Consider the following 17,919-nt stretch of genomic DNA (forward strand, 5'->3'; position numbering starts at 1 on the left):
GAACTCATTGAAGCACCTCCTGAAGTGGACTATAGTCCACAAAAACCTATGCCATAACTGGTCTTTACAGTCACAGGTAGGTAGCCGTGTTGGTCTGCCATAGTCAAAACAAAATACAAAATAAATAAATCCTTCCAGTAGCACCTTAGAGACCAAGTTTGTTCTTGGAATGAGCTTTCGTGTGCATGCACACTTCTTCAGATACACACGAAAGCTCATACCAAGAACAAACTTAGTTGGTCTCTAAGGTGCTACTGGAAGGATTTTTTTATTTTTTTATTTTTTTAAAAGATTTTTTATTATTTTCCATTAAAACAAAGAAAAACAAAAACACAGCTTAAACATAAACATAAACACCATAAAAACACGATACATAAACACAATTGGACAATTTGAACTTGGTGGATTCCTGGAGGTTAAAAAATCCCACCGAAACAGAGGCAACTTATTTCAGTGAATCGCAGAAGTCATGGTCGAGGATAGATTATATTTGGATCTCGAATGAATTGGCACCAAAAATACAAAAAGCAGAAATCGGCCCAAAGACTTATTCGGACCATAATCCGGTACAGGTAACTCTAAAAATGGTTTCCAAGGATTCTTTTAGGTGGAGAATGGATGACGCCTTGATGAGAGACACAAAGCTGGTAGAAAGAGCTGTGAAAAAGATGAAGGAGTATTTTCAAATTAATTGGAATTCGGAAGTTGAAAAAAGGACTGCTTGGGATGCAAGTAAAGCGGTAATGAGAGGATTCCTCATAAGTGAAAAAGCAAAAAAGAAAAAAACTACAAAATGCGGAAATGGAAAGGTTGCTGAAATTAATTAAAGTGAAGGAAAAAGAATTAAGAGGACACCCCAAATGTGTAAAAATTCAAAAGGAAATTAAATACTTGCAATCCCAGTATGCAAAAATTGTGAATCAAGACATTGAATGGAAAGTGAAAATGATGAAGCAAAGAACATTTGAATCCGCAAATAAATGTGGAAAACTATTAGCTTGGCAGTTAAAGAAAAGACAGAAGGCAAATGTCATCAGTAATTTGGTAGTAAATGGAAGAATTGTGGAGAACCCGGAGGAAATCAGATGGTGTTTCCAAAAAATTTATAAGCAACTGTACAAGGAGGAGAAGATAGAAGAAGGAGAGATAGACCGATTTCTCGAAAAAAATGGATTGCAAAAAGTCCCAGAGGAAAAACTAGTAACCCTCAACCACCCAATATCGATCCAAGAGATAGAGGATGCAATTAACAACATGCAAAAAGGGAAGGCCCCAGGACCAGACGGATTAACAGCAAAGTATTATAAGACTTTGAAAGACTGGCTATCGCAGCCTTTGAAAGAAATTTGCAACAAAATACTAGAAGGAGATAGGGCACCAGAGACGTGGAAAGAAGCCTTTATCACACTGATTCCAAAACCAGATACAGATAAAACTCTAATGAAAAATTATCGTCCAATTTCCCTTCTGAATGTGGATTATAAAATTTTCGCAAATGTTTTGGCTACAAGATTGAAAAGAGTGTTGAAAGATTATATACATAAAGATCAAGCAGGTTTCTTACCAGGAAGACAAATAAGTAACAACACGAGAATTATTGTGGATATTTTAGAAAAGCTGGAAAGAAACATAAATACGGATGCAGCACTATTGTTTATTGATGCAGAGAAAGCCTTTGATAAAGTATCTTGGACATTTATGAAAAAGAATTTGGAAAAGATGGGAGTTGGAGAAAGATTCTTAAATGGCATTAAGGCCATCTATACAGAACAAAGAGCAAAAATAATAATAAACAGTGTGATATCGGAGGAAATTGAAGTTGAGAAAGGAACAAGACAAGGGTGCCCTATCTCCCCTTTGTTATTTATTACGGTCCTGGAAGTCCTTCTAAATATGTTACGAAAAGATAAACAGATAAAAGGAATTAGGGTGGGAGAGAAAGAATACAAATTACGCGCCTTTGCAGATGATTTGATGCTATCCCTACAGGAACCGGAAAGCAGTGTCCCCAAAGCCCTGGAATTAATTGAACAATTTGGACGTGTAGCTGGCTTCAAATTAAACAAACAGAAAACCAAAGTTTTAAGCAAAAATATGAGTGCAGAACAGATACAAAGACTACAAGATGGCACTGGTCTCAATTTTGTTAAAACTATAAAATATTTAGGTATCAATCTCACAGGAAAAAATTTGAACCTGTACAAGGACAATTATGAAAAACTGTGGACAGAGATAAAGAAAGATCTGGAGATATGGACGAGATTAAAATTGTCGTTAATGGGAAGAATAGCAGCGGTTAAAATGAATGTCCTACCAAGGATGCTGTTTTTATTCCAAGCCATACCAATTTTGGATAAACTGGATTGTTTCAAGAGATGGCAAAGGGACCTATCGAAGTTTATATGGCAGGGTAAAAAGCCTAGAATTAAGTTTAAGATCTTGACAGACTCTAAAGAGAGAGGAGGCTTTGCCCTGCCGGATTTAAGAATTTATTTTGAAGCAGCGGCCTTTTGCTGGTTGAAGGATTGGTTTAAACTAGAGAATGTGGATGTGTTGGACTTGGAAGGACATGATAATATGTTTGGTTGGCATGCATACCTTTGGTATGACAAAGTTAAAATCCACAGAACTTTTAAAAATCATATAGTTAGAAAATCTTTGTATCAGGTTTGGATAAGATATAAAGACTTATTGGAGAGAAAGACTCCTAGATGGATTTCACCAGTGGAGGCCAAGGCCTACAAGAGACCGAATATGTCTGCAAGTTGGTTACGATATATGGACATATTGCAGCAGGAAGGGGACTCATTTAAGCTGAAAAGCTATGATCAAGTCAAGAGCCAAGTCCCCGGCTGGCTGCAATATCATCAGGTACACGAAACATTTAAATTAGACAAAAAAATTGGTTTTCAAGTGGAAAAATCAAAACTGGAAACAGAACTGATCGAATCGAACTCTAAAAACCTTTCCAAGATGTACAATTTGTTGCTAGAGTGGCATACGAAAGATGAACTGGTTAAATCGACAATGATAGACTGGGCGAAAGATGTGGGGCATAATATTATGATGGATGACTGGGAGAGATTGTGGCAGAAAGGTATCAATTTTACTGCTTGTAACAGTTTAAGAGAAAACATAATGAAAATGGTATACAGATGGTATCTGACACCAGTTAAGATAGCTAAGATGAATACTAAAATGTCAGATGTGTGTTGGAAATGTAAAGTTGCGAAAGGTACCTTTTTTCATATGTGGTGGTCGTGTCCAGGGGTAAATGCTTTCTGGGATAAGATTTATAATGAGCTTAAAAAGGTAATGAAAATTACCTTTAGTAAGAAACCAGAGGCATTTCTCTTGAGCATGACCAATGAAGAAATACCCAGTCAGGATAGAGTATTTTTTATGTATGCCACAACAGCGGCTAGAATTTTATTGGCAAGAACCTGGAAAGGTGAAGAGATTCCAACAGTGGAAGAATGGCAGATGAAGTTAATGGACTACATGGAACTCGCAGAACTGACCGCTAGAATCCGAGACCAGAGGGAGGAGAAGGTGTCGCAGGATTGGAAAAAATTTAAAGACTATTTAGTTAAATCTGTAAAATTGAATATTTGAGCAGAACTAAGCAGAAGATCGGCTTTAGCAGGTTTAGGTTAGATAAAACTGTTTAGAAGAAATTTTTTGTGTGAATGACTCAATTGTTAAAGAGTATTTTAAGATTTTGTGAATAAGCTATGATTTATATTCGATTAAGTAAAGTTAAGTGTATTAAGAAATATGGTAAATGTTAGTGGAAAAAGATATAAAGCTACCTATAACATATATGCGATTTTGAAGACAGTGGAGGGAACAGGGGAAGTCTCCTAAATAGAGAAGATAGTAACAAGAAAATTACAAAGATAGGTGTTGGTTAAGGTTTGTATATGTTTTTCTTTATATTTGTTTATATTGTTATTGTTTTTATGGTGTTTATGTATTATTTTTTTTATTTTGTTTAGTCTTTACGGTGTCACAAGTCTCTGCTGTTTGTGCCACAACAGACTTAACATTGCTACACCTTTGGAAATCATTAGAAAGAAACGCCTTTAACTGGGCAGGGGGGTGGAATAGAGTGGTTCTGTAACAGAAAAATAAATGGGAAAGGAAGCAAACTGTTATCTTGCATGACTGCAAAACCATTTAACCTCAATGCGGATGTGATGAGGAGCTAGCACACTCTGCCATTTTCCTTCCAACCTTCACAAATGAAGGTTCAAAGCACTTCACTGGAGTTGACAGTGGTCCCAGAGCCAAATGGGAATTCTCGTCTTTAGCCAAAACATTTTCTTTCTCTAGGCTGCTTTCAACCATTATTCAACAGTAGAGTAGAAACCACCTGGAAATCTGTTTATTAAAATAATAATAATAATAATAATAATAATAATAATAATAATAATAATAATAATAATAATAATTGTAGCCTATTTATGAGTTTGAAATTCCCAAGGCATACACCAATAATCCTATGGATGAGCAATCTTACAGTGCTATCCTGTATGTATCAATCAAATGCATGTATCATTTAGTTAGTTTAGATTATTCTGGATGTACATTGTTTCAAAAAGAAGTCCTGAAGCAATTTACAATACAAATCAATAAAATGCAAAATATAAATATACAACAAAGGATCCATTAAAACAATACAAATGTACTGGAAATGTTCATTCAGAAAAATCATCCAACATCATAAAATAACCAAGAGTAATATAAGAATAAACATGAAAAAAACAGTCCCAAGTACCCAGGAAAATAGAAACACCTTTGTCCGATGCCAGAAGAATGACAGTCAGCAGCAAGTGAGTTTCCTTGGAGAGAGCATTCCGTAAGTGGGAAGAAGAGCTGGGGGGGGGGGTTATTACAGAAAAGGCCCTTTCTCTCATTGCCATCCTCTAAACATATATTGGAGGCTGCAATCCTATGCATAGGATTTTGCTGTTAAAATAGAAAAAAACAAAACCCTCTAGTGATTTACAGCAACATAAAATAGAATATTGAAATAATCAATAAAAAAGTAGAAAACTGGTATCAAACATATTTATTAAAAAATCAATCAACACAATTATAAAACTAAAACACAGGTAACTTCTATACGTCTGAATAGGCTTGCCTAGACAAATATGTTTTAAGTAGGCACCTGAAGGAATACAGTGAAGGTGCCTGCCTGATGTCAATAGGCAGGGAGTTCCACATGGTAAGTGCTGCCACACTAAAAGATCAATTTCTTACAACTTCAGAATGTGTGTTAAATAACACCTGTAAAAGTGCCAGTCTAATGGGCACATATGGGATAAGGTGACCCTACAAGTGAACTGCTCCCAAGCTATTAAGGGCTTTATATACCAACACCTTGAACTTGGCCCAGTAGCAAATAGGCAGAGGTGTTATGTGTTGATAGGCTCTCACTCTTCCCCTCAATTGCTACTGCCTTGCCCTCTGTATATTCTAGAAATGGTGCTCTGGATATACATGCAGGCATTCCCTTAATTGTGCATATGCACCTTTAAAAAGTTGCTTTGTCTGTGGAATGGCACAGCAAAAACCTTCCACCAAAGCAAACATTTCAAGCATGTTTCACAGTGGCCAAAATTGCCTTCCCCCCCCCTTTTAAAATTGAAATGCAAGTTTTCTGACCCACCACATTGGCTCAAACAGATTTTCTTTTCAAAAGTACATGTCATACCCAACCCTCTCATGAGTGCCTTTCCAGGGCAAAGACTGGTTGACCTAGTGGAGGCACAGGCACCTCTGATCTGTAAAACCTCCCTCTGAATATGGTAAAGAGCACTTCTTGCCATTTACCATCTAGGCCAAAGAGCAAGGTTGGACCTTCAGCCGTTTGCAACAATTTAAAGCGCTTATCTGCTGTTGTTGTTTCTCCTGCTGCTGCTGCACAGCTAAAGACCAAGGCCAGAGAGTGCTTGCTAGGAACTGGATTATTAAGTAATTGTGAGTTTGGGGGCAAATTGCCATCAGTATGCTGATGACATTCGGTTTTGTTTCTCCTTAATATCTGAATCAGGAGAATCTGTGTGGGCTTTGGACCAGTGCCTGGACGCAGTGATGGGATGGATGAGGGGAAATAAGCTGAGCTTGAATACAGGCAAGGTGGGTGAATGGTTCCCATGTCTGAGAAATTTGTCAATTGCCTGTCTTGGATGGGGTGCACTCTCCTTGAAGGAGCAGTCATGCAGTTCGGGAGTATTTTGGGATTCAGCTTTGTCGCTGGAGGCCCAGGGAGCCTCAGAGGCTAGAAGCACCTTTTACCTGTTTTGACAAGAGAGACAGTTTTGACATGGCTGTTCCTGGGCTGGGAGAGCTTGGCCACAGTAGTTCAGGCATTGGTGACTTCAAGGTTGGATGGCTGCAGTGCAGTGTGGGGCTTTCCTTTCACCTGATCTGGAAGCTGCAGGTAGTGCAGAATGCTGCAGCACCGTTGCTGACAAGGGACAACAGATATAGTGCAAATAGTGGGCTCGAGCACCGCCCACAATGTGGATGGGGAAACATTGAGACAGATTTAAACTTAAAGTGCTCAAGTGTCTGTGAAAGTGCACAAAAGTACACATGCAAAAATGGGATCTGTATGATTCACATGCACATTAATGCCATCTAAACAGTCTACCAGCAAAGTGCCAGTGTGAAAGCTACCGGTAGTTAGGCTGCTCCTATTTATGGCCACCCCAGAGCTGGGTCTGAATGCAAGAAGAGTGATGGTTCAGATAGATTAGACCCTGGATCTATGACAGACATGGGGTGGTTTGCAAAGGGTGTTGGGCATCCAGCTTGCCACGTTGGTCTTTGAAAGAGCAAGCAAAGAGACCCCTGTCAAGGCACTTAGCTGCAATTAAGCTGATTTCACACACACACACACACACACACACATCTGAGTAAGCTGCTAAAGTTGTTGTTGTTGTTGTTGTTGTTGACATCCCTCTGTCTCGAGAGACAGTGGCGTGCACCTCCAGGGGTGAAGTCAAACCGCTGTGTTAGCATCACTGAAGTAACCTCCTCCTCTTGGCTTCAGTGATGTAGCAATACATTTGGCACCAGCTGGGCTGCAGGAGTTAGTGGAAGGAGGCATACAACTGTCTTAGGGACTCCACTCCGGATTTGTGTAGGGCTTACTCCTTAATCTTTTCTCCTCCTGAAGATATCCCACAAGGCAGTGGAGATTTAGGACCAGGGTATTCCAATGCCTAGATGGGTTATCTTTCCAGGTTGATGGGACCCATCTGCCCCTCACTTCCCTCTGCATCATTGGACCCACTATTGATCTCGTTCGCTCAGTCCTCTGGGGAAGTCCCTAACTCACGAGGTCTAGCCAGCCAATCGAAGCCCTTCCCAGGGTGTAGCCACTGTCTGATGCTGACAGCTTCCAGGGTTTATGTGAAAGTGCGTAGTCGCATCCATTTAAATACCTGGGCAATGTTAAATGAGATTATTCTGAGTCCCAACCCATATTATATCCATTTGTTGCAGTAATTTAGACCCTTTGGCTATGAATCCACAATGGCAGAGTCCTGGGAGCAGTCACTAATATAAGCTGCTACATCTATGGAATGCTGAGTGAAAGCTGAAGGTCATCTCGTCCAGCCAGATCTTATGAATCTCAATACTCCCAACTATTAGTATCATTCAGACCACAGTATGTGAAAAGCAAAGATAATAGACCAGGGTGCATCATGCCAGCTGTGTTTGTATGATCAAGTGAACTTGCATAAAACAAAATGTTCTTCTTTTCAGAGGAGGGGGAACAGATTTCATCTCCCCATGAAAATGACTCTTATGCATGCTCGGCTCAGCCCTTCTGAAAAATCATGGCAATATTATCTCAGCAAAACTAATTCTTATACTCAATTTCATTTCCATTTATTCACCCGACTTCCTGGCTATAGCAAGCTGACTGCAACTAATCCATCCAGAAATTTCAGGGTATGTTCTGGGATAGAAACAGTCTGAGGAGAGTTGGTTCCAAAAGGCCCAACCAGAGGTGCCCTACTGAATTCAGTGGGGCTTACTCCCAGGGTGGTGGGGTTATGATTGCAGCCATAGTAGAGAGCAGGAAAGTGGCCAACTTTTAGCATACAGGCTCAGCTGAAGGACTTCAGTTCTTCAGCACTTCTGCTTTCCAGCATTTTGGCTGTCATGGATTATTTCTCTCAATATTGGAGCTTCCACATAATCTTCTTCCTGTTTACAGACTGGGCAAATCAAATGAGGCACAGATAGGCTTAGTCTTTCCTCAAGGTCAGACTGTAAGCCAGCAGCAAGATTTGAGCCAGAATGCAGCAAGCTTCAGGTGGCCTTGTATTTTAATATTGAAGCTAGGCACCTTGTCTGATTACTATCAAAGGGACTATATTATGATCTATTTATTAGACATCCTTCAATCTCTGAGGGAAAAGAGGAAAGAACAGATAATGATGCTCCTACCTGGATATATTTGGTTTCAGCATGCTGTTTGGCCTGTCACAATTCCTGCTATTTCTTGCTCTCTCTCTCTCTCACTCCGCAAACATCGTGCTTATCTGATCTCCCCCCATACATGCAGCTCAACAGCTTCAAATCTAATTACACAGATTCCCATGCCCAGAGCTTTTCCCCCAGCACCTTTTCCAGTCTTATGAGTGCAGTGACCCATTCTGAATTCAGAGATGTGAAAGGTTTCACAAGGCGTGATGAGTAGCGGTGCATGCATGTCAGAGAGCGGGTACATCACACTTCGTTGGGAGAGGCACAGCACTTGAACTGGGGTCATGACACTGTTTGTTGTTTGCACCACCCTCAACAGCCTGGGGCCACATAGGGCAGCTGCTTTCAAACAAAGGCCAAAAAAAAAAAAGACGAAGAAGGAGCTTGTTCCTGTTCAGATCTGAAAATCCCCCAGGCCCTCTGCAGAAATGAGCACAAAGCTGACACAAGTTTATAAGGGTCATTTACCTGCGCCCTGCTAGTGGGGTTTCACACTGTCATGACATCACTCGGTGCAGTCGCATATTAAATTCGTCCCAAGCATTTAAGCATGTTTCTCCATCCTGTACCACAGGGTGGATGGGGAAACATGGAATTCTCCCAGGAAATCCCTGGACTGAAAGTTGTAACAGTCCTTGTCAATTTGCTACATTCCATATTTACTCAAATCTAATGCTCCCCTTTTTTGGACAAATTACATTGCAAAAATTAAGGTGCGCATTAGATTCAATGGCACACATTTACATTCGCCAGCAAATACTTTTTTTGGTTTCAAGGTTCTGAAAATTGAGGCGTGCATTAGATTCGATGGCGCATTAGACCTGAGCAAATACAGTATATTGATTCCCTTAGGGATTCCTCTTGTTCAATACTGATCCACTTTCAAACCAGGCATTAAATAAATGCTCCAGCCACTTTAGCTTGCTGCTTACATTACAGAATTGAAGCTCCAGTCGATATACATCTAGCGGCAAATTTTAAAAAGAAAAACAGCCCTGCCATTGTTTTGCATTGTCTTCTACAGCTACTGTTGCCCAGTATCAATCACCTGCAATCATTCAATGTTTCTAATCCCATACTAACTCATTTTTGCACAATTCCAACAGCTTCCACATTCAGCAGAAGCTCAGATAGTCTCCTGCTGCAAAGCCACCCTGCTGTTAGTTGCTGATAACCCCACTACACCTAACGGCTGTACCAACAATCTAGCAGCAAGCTAACATTCTGTGCAACACAGCAGCAAATTGTTCAGCTATTTGTGTGATGCTGCTTTTTCAAACTTAACAACAATGACGCTTCCTGCAGCCATCTTTGGTTTCAAAGAATGATAATCATGAACAAATAGTAGCTATGAGATCACTAACCTCCATTCCTTGTTCCTAACCTGTACCATCTTTAAGTACCAACCAGCAATGAGACACAATCGGTATTAATTATGTGCATATCGCAAAGTCACTAGGCAGTCTTGCCTTCTACACCAAACTTTAGGCACTCCTCATCTTCTGAAGTGTCATCTTAGCTCACCCTCATGCCTCTCATAGCAGCAGCAGCGGCAGCTTCTTGGATTAGTACCTGGGTGTACTACATGGAATCACTACTTAATGCAGAGGTGAGGTGACGTTAGGTGAGATATCCACATCACTCTCTTTCCATGTTAGACACCCACAGTTTCAGGAGGAGACTAACTTCATAATGTTGGTCTATTTTGAAGTTCATATTCATGTGGTTTATGGATAAATCGATGCCTCTGGAGGCAGATGAAGTTGCTGTTCTATGCAAAAAAAATAGGCCGTAATGGCAACCTTGCTTTGTCTCCAAGATATTTGCACATTTAGACACTCCAAGGGCACAGTCTTGTGCAGCCCTTCCTACACAGTATCATGGTGATTCATCTGCTTCCTGTGCTCTCTCGCCTCTGAATGGTACCCAGAAAGCCTGAGGATTTAATGCTTAGTACAGGAGATAGATATTAAAAATCTCTCTTCATTGTAGTGCTATGATGCTGTTTTCTCGCCAGTTTCATTTCTTATGCTCTGTTCTTCTTTTTCTCTTTTCTGTCTGTCTGTCGTTTTTCAACCTGCCTACTGCTCACTGAACCTGGGGCCTCATCGCTCCCCTGGCTGGATCCCCTCTGGACAGGGAAGGCCGCATGGTGGTGTTGTCCCTTGTTTTGGGGCTTTCAGAACAGGACGACTTTGCCAATATACCTGATCTTCAAAGCACTGGAAACCAACAGAACCAGAACTCTCAGGGGGACAAGAGGTATGAGTAGGAGACAGGGGCTTTCGGCAAGAGGAAAGAAAGCCTCACAAGGGGCTATCCTTCATGAGAGTTGGAAGGCTGGTGCAGGAAATCAAGGAAGCTCCAGCGTTGGGCCCGGTGCATTGTGCAACATCTAAGCCAGTCTAGCAATACTCTTCCCTCCTGCTTGGAACCTCATTTCCTCCATGATGGTCAGCTCCCTTTGGGGAAAAAATGGCAATTCCTTTCACAAGCGTGTACTCTGGTGGGAATGTATCCTCATATAAACCCGCCCTATTTTACATCTCTTCAGCTCCACCCAGTTCCTTCTCTCTTCCCTGTCCAGTCCAATAGTAAGTGTGTGAGGAGTGTGCAGGGTTGGGCCAATACATTTTGCTCCCTGAGGCAAATAGTATCCAACCCACCCCCCACCCCCAAGATAAAGTGTATAATACCCAAGGCTGAATGGCACCCGAAGCAGATGATTCCACAACACAGCTGTCAATTTCCCCCCCTTTTAAAGGGAAATTCCCTTATTCCGAATAGGATTCCTTGCAAGAAAAGGGAAAAGTTGACAGCTATGTTCCACAAGCGCCTCTCTGCCTTTCTGGCAGTAAAAAGACAATAATAATAAATTAAGGGTGGTGGTTAACTAAGTTTTCAAGTGGGCCCATTGCAATTAATGGACCTAGCTTAGTCATGTTAATTAATTTCATGACTGCAAACAGAAGCCATGTGTAGAATATATCACAGCTGCTGTCAGGTACATAAGATATTTGCCCTGACTCCATGGCTATCAGTATTGTGACTGGGCCCTTTTGCCAGGTCTGGAATTTAGCATTAGGAAGATTAATACATCGGGGACCCTGATCATAATACTGCCTATCCCAAACTACCTGTTTGCAGCACATCCTTCTCCTGAAGATGCAATAGGCACACTAACACTCCTAATTCAGAGCTACCCCCTGCAGGACCTGCAGGTTGCTCCCTATGAAGCGAGAACAGTCTCTCCTTCCTTGTTTTTACCTTCCCATACATTCCCTCACTTGACTAATGGGATCTAACAGGGTCATATTGTGTGACTCACAAAATAGGCTCTCTGAGAGGAAGTGCCTAGCTAGAAGCAGAGGCCTCAAACACTTCCACGTGTACGTTAAATTCCATCTTTTAAGGAGAGGAGGTGCGAAGGAGCAGATTTCACATGATCAGTGCATTAATTAACTGGCACCGTTCTCGCCTGCTGACTATTTTTAACTTGCTGAGGCTATATTTCACTACATATTTTAGCACTTCCCATTTGATCATCCAATTGCATAGTTGATCCTTGCTTTTTCAACCTGCAATTTTAAGTAGTAGCAGGTGAATAAAGAGTCCTATTAGGCCAGAACAATTCAGTGGGAGAGGAAGTTACCTTCTACTGGCACATGCCCATTCTGTGCACATCCCATCTGGGAAAATCCTCTACCTCCTACATAATCAGGCCACCCCAGTCCCAGCTTGATGAGAACATTCTCTCTTGTAACCAGCTTCAGTAATAAGAAACCTACATGTGTTTATTTCATCCATCACACAATGATTCCTATAATTTCAAGACAAGAAGGAGTTGGGCACTTGGCCACTGTATGTGTAAGAGATGTTTTGCAGGGATTGGCTCTAAAGAGCCTTTTCCATTTGACATTGTTAGTCTGGAGGGAATCCCATGGAGAAAGAGCTGTGCTTTTGTAAGCTTCTTTCATGGTTAATATGGGGGAAATGAAGGCTCTCCAGTTTGCCCAAAGCAGAGGATTTAGATTCTTCTCACTTCTTTTGGAAGCTGTGGCCCTCACTGTATATCACTTTCTGGGCCTTTAGCTGGCACCAATGGAAGGCTGTTTTCAAACCTAATTAACATAAGGGGGGGCTATAAGGGGCACTGCAGTCAACAGGATGTAGAGGCAGCTGCAAGCCACCCTTCCACGCACAAAACACTCCCTGTGCAACTCTTCCATTGGCACCAAAGGAGTGGCGGGAGGTTGCTATGGGCCAGATGGAGTGGCTCCCAGCTCACATCTGACCCCTGGACTACCAGCTCCCCACTCCTGCTTTAGCGCAGGCATGCAACGATTGTCTTCCTAGACTTCTATTAACTTCTATGCAGTTACACTGTGGGAGCAGAAAACTCAGAGCTCATACTGAAATTATTATTATCGTAATCTTGCGCTTAGGGCTGTCACATACCCTCCAACATACCCCTGATGAAAATAGGGACCACACGTCTTTTGGTGCCACGCAAGTCAGGTGGCTCATGTGAGAGCGCAGCACCAAAAGGCATTTTGGGATGTTGTGTTCTGACTAGCGTGAGAGCGTGGCACCACTGCAAATGCCAGCACCAGCTCATCCCTGGGACATTCTGGAATCAAATCAGAAGCCAGGATGGCTTTTGTAATTCCAGGAACGTTACCAGAAAATAGGAACAATGTGAGGGTATGTTGTCAGTTTAATCTGGAATGTGTCCTCGTGTCGTGTCTGAACAAATAACTTACCGGTAATGGAGAAATTCTGGTGCCATAGGCCCGGTCAGACAAGGAAACCTAAACCTAATCCCAAATGTTGTGCAGATCTCATGCAGGATAGCAGAATCAATTGAGATGTAAGGAGATACGAACTGTTCATTTGTCTGTGCCTCAGGAACTCAGCATCTCTCAGAGCTTCCTGTCTTCAGTTCTTGTATCTGATATTTAAAAAAAACCCACAACTTTCTGAATCAGAAGAAGTCATGGTTACCACCTGCCTTTCTTGTTTTCCTGTGAGGCCCTTGATACTTTACTGAGATTCAGGAAAACAACTTCCCACGTATTAGTTTGGTCCCCCATCTCCTTGGTAATGCATTCAGCTCTGATCGCAAGCTGCTCCACTGGTCACACCATTCCTTTCCAAACCACTGCTCCCCCTCTCTCTGGAGGCTGACAGTGTGGGAAAGAGTGATGTGATCAGCATACCCATCTATGATCAGAGCCTAATGCATTACTAAAGCCTCCTGCGATAGAGCAGTGGGGATCTTGGCAGCTACCACCAGACTCAGTAATGTCTGAATTGGACATCTGTCTCAAGCTCTGTCTTTCAACCTGTTCCCCTCCCTGCCTTCCTTGTGGAATCTTGTCTTTGCTTCTTTCCTCTCCACCTGTGGTCAACTTCTCCCTTGCTTCCTCTGCACACTCACCATACTGCTTCTTTGTTTCCCTACGTCTCTCTTCCACATTCTCTTGCCTCTTTTTATTTGCCCCCCCCCCCGCCTGCTCTCCCCACCTTTTCTGCCTGCCTGGCCTATGGAATGTTGATGATTGTACAATGATTGCAGGGGGGGCTTGTGATGCAGTCTTTGGGGGCTTGCTGTGAGGGAGGGAGGGGTTGTTCTGGTTGCATTGAAATCCCTTTTACCTCAGTCTCTCCTCTCCTCAGCAGTGATCACACGATGTTTTGCCATCCCATACCCCAATTGTAATATATCCTCACCCTCACCCTCCTTGCACTTTCTCCTCTTCCTTCTTCTAGCCTTGCTGCTCTTGTTGCTGCCTGAACTTTCCCCCTTGTCAACCTCGGCAGCTCCAGTCCAGTGCCTTGTTCTCTGTGTGTGGTGGCTGTTTCTCCTCTACTAATCTTTGTGGTTTGTGTGTGTGTGGATGTGTGTGTGTGTGTGTGCATATGGGTGCGTGTTTCTTTCCTGCTACACTTTTCTCCACCCTGTTTCCGTTCCAGCAGGAGGCATCCTGCAGATCCTGGAATGAAAGGCACCCTCTCTTCTTTCTCTCTCTTCTCTGTCTCTCTCCCAATCCTGTGACTTCTGCAGCACTCACCAACTCCCAGACAGCCTTGAAGCTGATCCAGTACTCTGGGGTTGCAAAAATAACTCTGGATTTGTCATACCTTCTGACAGTCAATCACACACACACACACACACACACACACACACACACACTTTATTTTTAACTTTTCTTTTTTTTGGGGGGGGGGGTCTTCAGCTATTCTGGTCTCCTTTATCTGTGCATGCATGTGCTAGTCTGTATGTCAGTGTACACCCAGCATCTTTGTATGTGTCAGTCTGCCTCAGGGTGTAATCTTTATATCTAGAATTTCCCACCCGAGAGTCTGTCCCTCTGCATGAGCCTGATGCTTGTTGATCTATTTATGTGTATGTGTATTGCTGTATTTATTGATGGGTATCAGTGTGTTTGGATCTTGTGTGTGATGTGTCTGCATGTCAGCGTGCCTGGAGATGCGCATGTAATGAGCCATTACATAAGTCCATTGGCATATGCTCGTCTCTCTCTTTGTGGTTATTATAGCATCTTTGTGACATGTCAAGAGGCTATCTGTATATAATCAATGTCTTTGGGTTTTCCCTCTTGGTCAGCATCTCCTTGATATTATTTGTCTGCCTCTGAACAATGCGTGTCTGCATTTTTCTTAGGCTTTCCTCCTCCCCCTGCCCCCACATCCTATAGAAAACTTGTGTGAATGAGGTCCAGCTGATCAAACTTAATCCAGAAACTGTCCATTATTGGCAGGTGTCATTCTTATCGTGGAGGGCTCCTCTCTGCATCTTTGGAAAGCTTGATTTTTCAGAGTTTGTTCCTGAATGCATGATGAGAGCCCTCCACATGTGCAGTTAAGCTCAGTGAGAGAGCCCTTGCTTTGCATACGAAAGCTTCCAGGCTCAATCCCTGGCAGCAAGCTCCAGTTCAAAGAATCAGGAGGCAGGTGAAGTCTTCTGCCTGAGGCCCTAGAGCAGGGGTCAGCAAACTTTTTCAGCAGGGGGGCCGGTCCACTGTCCCTCAGACCTTGTGGGGGGCCAGACTATATTTTGAAAAAAATATATGAACGAATTCCTATGCCTCACAAATAACCCAGAGATGCATTTTAAATAAAAGGACACATTCTACTCATGTAAAAACACGCTGATTCCTGGACCATCCACGGGACGGATTTAGAAGGCGATTGGGCCGCATCCGGCCCCTGGGCCTTAGTTTGGGGACCCCTGCCCTAGAGAGCCACTGCCCGTCAGATTAAGCAGTGCTGGGAGAGATGAATGAGTAGTCTGATGTGGTATAAGTCAGCTTTCTATGTATTTTCAATCTTCAGCATGAATGCGCATAGACAGAGAGGAGTCTGTCACCATAGTGCTGTGCGTGCGGACACACACACACACACACAGAGAGAGAGAGAGAGAGAGAGAGAGAAGGCTAGAACAACAAGTTTATGGGCAATTCTTTTTTCTTCAGGCCTTTTCACTAGTTACATTGGTGCATGGGATGGGGAGTGAGACCGTTTGCTGTCCCTGTTCCTGAACTCTGCCCCTTCATTCAACTGTCTGCAAAGAAACTCACCTGTGGGCAGTTCTCTCCCCACAGCTGAGCACTCTGTGGAAATGGAGGCAACGTAAAATAATAATAATAATAATAATAATAATAATAATAATAATAATAATAAATTTTATTTATACCCCGCCCACCCTGGCCAGGGCCGGGGTCAGGGTGGCTAACACCAAATATGAATTACAATAAAACATAATAGAAAAACAACAACAACAAATAAACAAACAAACAAACAATTAAAATACAGCTTAAATACAGGTACAGCTTAAAATGCAGCCTCATTTTAGTAGTAGCCCATAAAGGGAGGAAACACCAGATATTCACACGAGCCAGCTATCCATGCTGGTCCTACATCGGCCAGCAAAAAAGCCAAGGAAACATTTCTATACCAAATCCCATATAAGGGGTCAGAGTGAGTCTAAGCCGAAGGCCAGGTGGAACAGCTCCGTCTTGCAGGCCCTGCAGAAAGATGTCAAATCCCGCAGTCCCTATGCAATCTGGCACCTTTCCTCCACGTGTTCAGTGTAGCACATAAAGGTCTTCTGTATAAAACTGTGTGAGTCCCTCTTTGTAGTACTTTGTTACCCATTGTCTCTACTTCCCATGGCCATTTCCTATCCTTTCCTCAACAATAGCTTGGTTAGATACTAGCTGACCCATCACCACCCCTTGGGCTTTATGACAGAGGGAGGATTTGAGCCTGGCTCTCCCACCTTCAACCCCAACATTCTCAATGCTACGGTGTGAACAAACTTGCTCTACCTCCAGCAACCTACAAGCAGTGGGTGGAGGAAGGGGGTGTGCGGGGGATGTGGCCCACCCCAGGTGTCATCACTGAGGGGGGTGGTGGTGACAAAATGAGTTTTTTAAAAAAATGGGCTCATGAAACTTTTTAGAAGTGACGTGGTGGCTTAGGCACCTGCAGGTTCTGCGCTGCCTGAAACGGCAGCGTGGGACTTGCATCTGCCTACTGCCTCTCCCTCAGCCTCCCTACAGTTGAAGGGCAGGTGTCGGAGAGGCTCGCCACGCCCCCATGGGCGGATTGCCACGCCCCCATGGGCAGCTCACCATGACCCCACAGGAAGGGATAGCCCCACCCCCACGGGCAGGGATCGCCCCACCCCCATGGGCACGGATTGCCCCATTCCCATTGGCATGGATCTCCCCGCCCCTGGCTTCAGGACACACCCCACACACACCAGGCACCCGAGCGGCTAGCTATGCCACTGCCTACAGGAGCTCAGTTCACACTAGGATGCACATGAACTGCCTCCCACTATGACGACCGTCACTCTGTCATGGAATTTGCACAGAGCTGCATTAAAAGAGCAGGTTTCTGAGCCCAAAGTGGCTGCCCAGCTGCCCAGAGTGGCTAGGGAAACCCAGCCAGAGAGGCGGGGTATAAATAATAAATTATTATTATGATTATTATTACTTGCACCACAGCCCACCAGCTAGTAACAAACACACCGCCCAGGCACTCATCATGCTCAGTTCCACATTCTAAGCAAAGTACATTCTGTTGGTGTTTCTGGGCTCAGCATCTTCTTAGACAATTTTGGCTAAATCCAGAAAGGGGCAAATTTCCAGCTTCCCATGCCTGCACCCTCAGTACATGTAACATGGAGTTGTCCCTTGTTTATCTGCATTTTTCTTGAACCCATCCAGGCAGGTGGTGTACACTCTTCTGTATCTTTATATATCAGTGTGTGGGCCTTTCTATGCCTGCATTGTGTGTCCAGCAGTCTGTAATTGTGGCCAGCTGTCTCCCTGTGCATCCATTGCAATATCCTTTCCTTGGGCAAGGAGCAAGTTT

General features: G+C 43.1%; 1 protein-coding gene across 6 annotated transcripts in view; it reads left to right on the plus strand.

Annotated features, from left to right (window-relative positions):
• SYT7 (synaptotagmin 7) overlaps nt 1-17,919 on the plus strand; it is a 212,876-nt gene that overhangs the window by 160,450 nt on the left and 34,507 nt on the right. For 3 of the 6 annotated variants that reach the window (XM_033157118.1, XM_033157075.1, XM_033157091.1), the window contains one exon: nt 10,651-10,773. The exons of the other annotated variants lie outside the window; for them this stretch is intronic. In XM_033157118.1, coding sequence (XP_033013009.1) covers nt 10,651-10,773 — 123 coding nt within the window. The remainder of the gene's footprint in view (nt 1-10,650; nt 10,774-17,919) is intronic. 6 annotated transcript variants of the gene reach the window in all.

Source organism: Lacerta agilis, chromosome 1 (genome assembly GCF_009819535.1).
Source record: "Lacerta agilis isolate rLacAgi1 chromosome 1, rLacAgi1.pri, whole genome shotgun sequence".
Taxonomy (NCBI): Eukaryota; Metazoa; Chordata; class Lepidosauria; order Squamata; family Lacertidae; genus Lacerta; species Lacerta agilis.